At 37.1% G+C, this 6107-nt stretch overlaps 1 protein-coding gene across 5 annotated transcripts in view; it reads right to left on the bottom strand.

The window, feature by feature from the left end:
• Positions 1 to 2092: 2092 nt before the first annotated feature.
• Positions 2093 to 6107, bottom strand: part of LOC108251279 (microtubule-associated protein 4) — a 54233-nt gene continuing 50218 nt past the window's right edge. For all 5 annotated transcript variants that reach the window (XM_037973181.1, XM_037973183.1, XM_037973179.1 and 2 more), the window contains 2 exons: positions 4589 to 4754; positions 2093 to 2235 (listed from right to left, as the gene is read on the bottom strand). In XM_037973181.1, the coding sequence (XP_037829109.1) occupies positions 2141 to 2235; positions 4589 to 4754 (261 nt within the window). In that variant the 3' untranslated portion in view covers positions 2093 to 2140. The remainder of the gene's footprint in view (positions 2236 to 4588; positions 4755 to 6107) is intronic.

Raw genomic sequence — 6107 nt, forward strand, 5'->3', positions numbered from 1 at the left:
CAGAAAAGCACAGGTTCAACAAACTCCAGGCCAAAGAGGTACAGGGCGAGACGCAGGGCACGAGCCCCCCAAACAGGAAATGGCCCAGCACCAAACAGGCGAGCCCCTGTACTGGTAAATAAATCAACACCTCATTTACTGAAGGGAAGTGAAATGATTAAATCCACTTCTGAAGGTTTTATGTAGGTTTGTGAGAGTAACTTTAGGTGTTGTAATTTAAGGAGGCCAGTTATTACTGGAGGAAGTTCTATGTGTTTCTGTTTAATCTTAAATTTGGACTGGATAATAGATTTTATTTGGTGATATTCAAAGATTTTATGTTTGTCAATGCCATATGAATCTTCTACAACATAAAAAGGCACAAAATCGCTTCTATCATATATATTCCCTAAATGATTTATCCCTTTGCTGCTCCATGCTGAAAAGTTAAGAGCCTTTTTATTTTGAGGATGTCTGGGTTCTTCCAAATGGGAGAATTGAAGACTTCTTCATTTTGAGGTATTCCCACCAGGCTGTCAAAGTTGTTCTGATACTGATGCTTTTAAAACAGGTCTGCTGCTAAATTAAAGGGCTGATAAATGAAACATCTCAGATACAGATTTAAGATCGCCTTCTATAAATTTGAGTAATGGAACAATTTAACTGTGTCAGCTCATTCAGCCTGTTAGAAATATTGATGCTCAGGTACCTTATGTTACTGATCTGTAAAGGAGATAGGAGGGGCCTTTGATTTATTGATAGTCTGAAATTGTTGAGAATTTATTTATTAAGGTTATTGTCTCTGTAGGAGAGGGGTTTGCATGCTCCAGAAACAGCAACACGTCATCTACATATAAACTGATTCTATTAGCTGTTTGAATTCCAGTAATATTTTTACATTGATGAATTGCAGCCGCCAGTGGTTCAATAAATATAGCAAACAGTGAGGGGTAGAGAGGATAACCCTGCCTGGTGCCTTTGTGAAATCCAGTCATTTGCTTTCACACAAGCGTTGGGTGAGCTGTATAATAATCCGATTCATGACAAAAAGTTATGTCCAAATCCAAATTTATTTAAAGTGGCAAATAGAAATTTCCAGTTAACCTTGTCAAAAGCCTTCTCTGCATCTAAAGAAACAATTAAACCAGATTTATTTTGGATGTTGTAATAATCCATTAGATTGATGAGTCTTCTTGTATTATTTATAGCATAAAGATTTTTAATAAATCCAGTCTGGTCAGGATGTATACTATGAGGGGTTATTTTTTCAAGCCTTGTAGCCAACGTCTTACAAATGATTTTAAGATCTGCGTTTATAAGTGATATTCAGCGGATGTGTGGGATCCTTATCCAGCTTGAGGATAAGATTTATGTCAGTACAATTCATATTTGGGGAAAGTATCGAAGTTTGGTGAATTTCTGTGACCAGCCGTTGGAAGGTGGGGGACAGCAGTGTCCAGAATTCTGCAGGGAATCAATCGGGACCTGGAGCTTTGCCTTTAGGCATACTATTAACTGCTTCATGGGGTTCAGTAGCTGCTAAAGGTAGCTCCAGAACCTCTTTCTGTTGCTCATTTAATGTAGGAAGGTTAACTTTGTTTAAAAACTCATCTATGTCAAAATCAGAAGGATCCATATCTTATGAACATATTTTTTTTTCCTAATTGAATTGATTTGTTTAGGGTCATTAGTTGATTTACCATTACCGTCAGTTTTGAAATGGTTACCTTTTCCTTATTCTTATAAATATGTGAGCGTTTGTGAGTGTGAATGGGTCAATGTGGCTCTAGTGTAAAGTGGTCAAAAATGACTGGAAAAGCACTATATAAATTCAGTCCATTTCTTCAGAGGTTTTCATGTCACTTCCTTCAGTAGTTCTTGGTGCAGCGCTACCAAGTGCTGGTCCTTGTATTAACTCTCTGCCTTATTAGAATAAATAGATAAACCTTAGTTATTTTGTAGCATCATCCTTTAAAGAGTAAAATATCTGAGTTGTCCCTCCCTTGGGGTAAAAGGACCAGATTGAGCCGAGGATTCAAACATGTTCTAAGTTAAGACATTTCTACTTTTTCTGCTGTTATGCTTTCTATGCAATGTAGACAAATGTTTTTACAACAGACTTAAATATTGTTGCTGAATCATAAAGAATTGGTAACATTATTTAAGAATTTAAAGTACTCAGTGTAGTAATACCTGTTGTCGTCTTAAGACTGCTGAGTTGTTTCCTCGTATCTGGCTTGCTGTCTGTTTTTGTGCCTGAAACACAAATTGTCAGAAAGTATGTGAATTAATGCATAAGAAACTAGCAAATATGAAATAACATTCATGTACATCTGTGATTTCAGGGTTTCCCCCAGTGTATTATAAGCCTTGTGGGCCGCCAGGCTAAGCTCCGCTTGTTTATTATAAATACGTCATTTTTATACACGTTGTTTTTCCACCCGCTCCCCCAACACCGCTACCTTTATCTATGTCACCGCGCACGCCAACAGTGATGCAATCGCGTTGTCCCTGTCACTGAACGAAGGTCCTGCGTGGTGTCGAATCGTGCACCTTTTGTAATTTGGTGCTGGTTACGTAGCGTACTGCCCCCTGTCTTTTTGGAGAAAACTGCACCGACGTAAGCTTCAAATATAAACGCCTCCACCGCACGCTCAGGTCTGCACGCTGTTCACGGAGCCCTGCAGGACTCTAATGAGCCCTGAGGCCGAGCCTCCTTCAGCTACCTGGAGTTAGCATGTTGTCAGAGCCACAGGAATAAACATGGAACGAGCAGGTTTAACCATCAATGGTTAGTTGAGCTGAAATTCAACAGGTGGCTTTACAAGACTAAATATGGTAAGCATGTTTTGTGCTTAGTGAAAATATTATCCTTGTTTAACAGTAAAATGATGCTAATAAATTCAGCATTAGATGCTTTGTTTTGTTGTTCCATGTAGTGATCCAACATGCAGCCTGTGCCACAAAAAGCACAGTACAGTACAGCATCTGTCTGTTTGTTAGAGTTCTCTGTTGTTATTCATTGGCCTGGAAGTGAGACGTGTGTTGGTGCTTTGTTTGCACTTTTTCATTTATGGTAATTTAATTTATTTGTAAATGTGACAAATTAGGATTTAAATTAGGTGCAAACAAATAGTATTTATCTTAATTGTATTTTTGTTTGAAAAAGTATTTCAAAAGTGCCTTTTTGTAAAACTGTAGTTGTGTAAATATTTGGCACAAATATCTTACAATATCACATAATAAATAGCCATATTTTCAACTTTCTGTCAACTTTAATCTTTTTTTTTACTAAATCACAGTCGGCCGGTGATCGGCCACCTACCACCAGGCTTAGCCTCTTTTCTGGGGGAAACCCTGGATTTTCTACATGTGCTGTGTCACTCTAGTGTGCTGTGAGAAATTGTCAGATACGAAGTCGAAAATTATCCAATTTCACCAAAATTATTCAAAAATATCACTCAGTTACAACAAATCTTTTAACATTGTGTAATAGTTGTAGTGATATATTACATTTTCATAACAGTAGGAGGCAGTAGTCTTTTTTAGATATGTTGCTGACATCAAACTCAATACTACCTAGTTTTACTCAAAAAATGCTTCAAATTCTTATTTTAAGCATTTTTATATGTTTACTATGTTCCTTAGTGAATAACATATGGATTGTAAGATAGGCAAATAATTCCATTATACTTTACATAATGTTTAAATTTTTTCAAACCTAAGGTTGTGACATAGTAATAAAAATGTTTGAGATTTCTCAAATATTAAACATGAATAGGACAAATCGGGATAGTTGATATGATCATTTTGACTAGAACAGACTGAATCATGGACATTTGCTTTGAAGATCCTGTATAACCATTATAAATATGCTTTCTAAGGTCTACTACTTTATTTACTTCTGCTTGCTTTCCTCTCATTTTGTGCTCACTTATATTTAATTTTATTATGGCCACATATTAAATAAAGTTAATCTCATTGACGTTTTTTTTTTTTTTTTCTATCAAAGCAAAGTAAGTTTGCCCACTGGTTGGCTATTATCTGCATGAAGTAAATGTGATTTGTCCTAAAAAATCTTTTGGGTACAAGAGCTGTTCAACTGAACAGAATGTTTGTAAATGTTACCATATTTAGCTACGCTCAGGTAAAAAATAAACTTGACAAGTTTAAAGAACATGGAAATGGAAACATGTACACAATGTGTTTCTGCAGAAACACTGAGGAGCAGAAGGACGGAGCTAACTAAACTAAAACAAGACAGTGGTTTGAAGCTAAACTTCGGTGATCTACCTCTGCTAAGTTCCTTATTTTGGTAAAGGTAACTTTGTAAAACTGCTCCAATCTTTATGAGATGAGCATTTCAAACATGACTGCTATAAAAACTAACAGCAGAGAGATCCTGGGAGTTACAGGAGAGCTTACAGTTGTATTCATCAAAACAGACCCAGGTTTCAGACTGAGCAAATACAAACGAATTAGGAGATAATGCTGTTTTTACACTGTATTAGTCAACAATGCATCATTTAATAACATTCTGATTGATGGTGTGCCATGCCTCAAAAAAGGCTAAAGAATATTGACATAGATTAATAAAAAAAGGATATACCCAGAAGCCTTTTGGTTGCAGTACTAGAAACTGTGACAGTAGATGAAGTGATGTGCGTGGATGAAGCAGTCTGACTTGATGCCAAGTTAGGAGTTCCAGTTTTGATAGTTTGGTTTGTGGTTGCACTGCTGGCCTTTGGCATCAGGGGGCGCTTCTCTGGGACTGTCTGGAAAGGAACAAAACACAACAAGCAAGGGAGATATCAAGGTTGTTTGGAAAGAAAAATCTGGTGTTTGAGAAAAAAACGTCAACAAGAAATAAACTCAACAAATAAGAGCATAAGACTGATTGTTGTTAATATTACAGTATTACTGGTTGCATTATTCATAGATTGCATATAATTATTCCTTTAGTTTATTGTATTGTATAGTGCAGAATCTTCCTGTTAGCATTTGAATGTTTTGAGTTTACTGTTTTCATTTGTGTTCCCGTAGTTCTGTTATCCCATTTAGTTTATTCCCCGTGTTTAATATTGTTAGTTCCTGTGTAGTTTTTTCTGTGTGTGTCTCTGTGTTCCCTGTGTTATAACTCACTCTCCCTCATCAGTAGTGTTCCATGTCAGCCTAACTCAACCATCTCACCTGTTCCTAATTAGTAATCAGTCACCTGCATCCTCAGTCCATATAACCTGTTCCTCAGCTTCCATCACTCACTAGTTCTTTGTTGCAATCATGAACTATCTGGTTCTCCTCATGTGATTTACCTTCTGGTGAGTTTTTGCCTGCAGCCACATCAGCGCTCTTTTTTTGTTCTTTATTTTAATAAATCCTTGTTTGTTGGGTATGGTGGAGGGTTTGGTCCCAAAATGCAGACAGACTAAGAGGAGCTCAAAGAAAAACTAATTAATTCATAAAAAATAGAGAGGAACAAAAACAAATGAGGACATGGCAGCAACTAAAACTAAATAACAAAACCTTACAACAATCCAGCTTGGGAAGAGTAACTGGACAGCACACAGAAGTGACAATGAGTCAGGGGGGAAGTGAAGATGATGAACCACTTTTAAAGACAGATGGTAATTGGGAAGAGGACACAGGTGACAGACTGCAAACGAGGGACAGGTGTAGATGGGTGTGGCAGGCTGAGGGAAAATGAATATGACTGGGAGCAAAACACCAACTAACATAAAACTGAACACAGGAACAACCAAAAATAAAAGAATTGAAGAAACAATAAACTAAAAATAACTCAACCCAAACCCCAATCTTGACATTTTTTAATTTCTGCAAAGATCAAACTGCAGTCTGAGTTCCTCTCCACCAAACCTGACATAGTGTGTTAAACCAAAACAAATTTTAAATCTCAACAAATCATAATTGAGGGTGAGGTTGTATTTTTCTGCACATGTATCTTTAATATATTGTAATGATCACGTTTGCCTGCCTCTCGCCATGTCACAATTGTAATCATGTTCATGCTTGTCACCTGCGCCCCTTTCCTGATTGCACTTCCTACACCTGGGCCTCGCCCTATATATACTCTTCCTCAGCTCTCTTTCAGTGCCAGATTATGAAAGCCC

Source organism: Kryptolebias marmoratus, linkage group LG21 (assembly GCF_001649575.2).
Source record: "Kryptolebias marmoratus isolate JLee-2015 linkage group LG21, ASM164957v2, whole genome shotgun sequence".
NCBI classification, from domain to species: domain Eukaryota; kingdom Metazoa; phylum Chordata; class Actinopteri; order Cyprinodontiformes; family Rivulidae; genus Kryptolebias; species Kryptolebias marmoratus.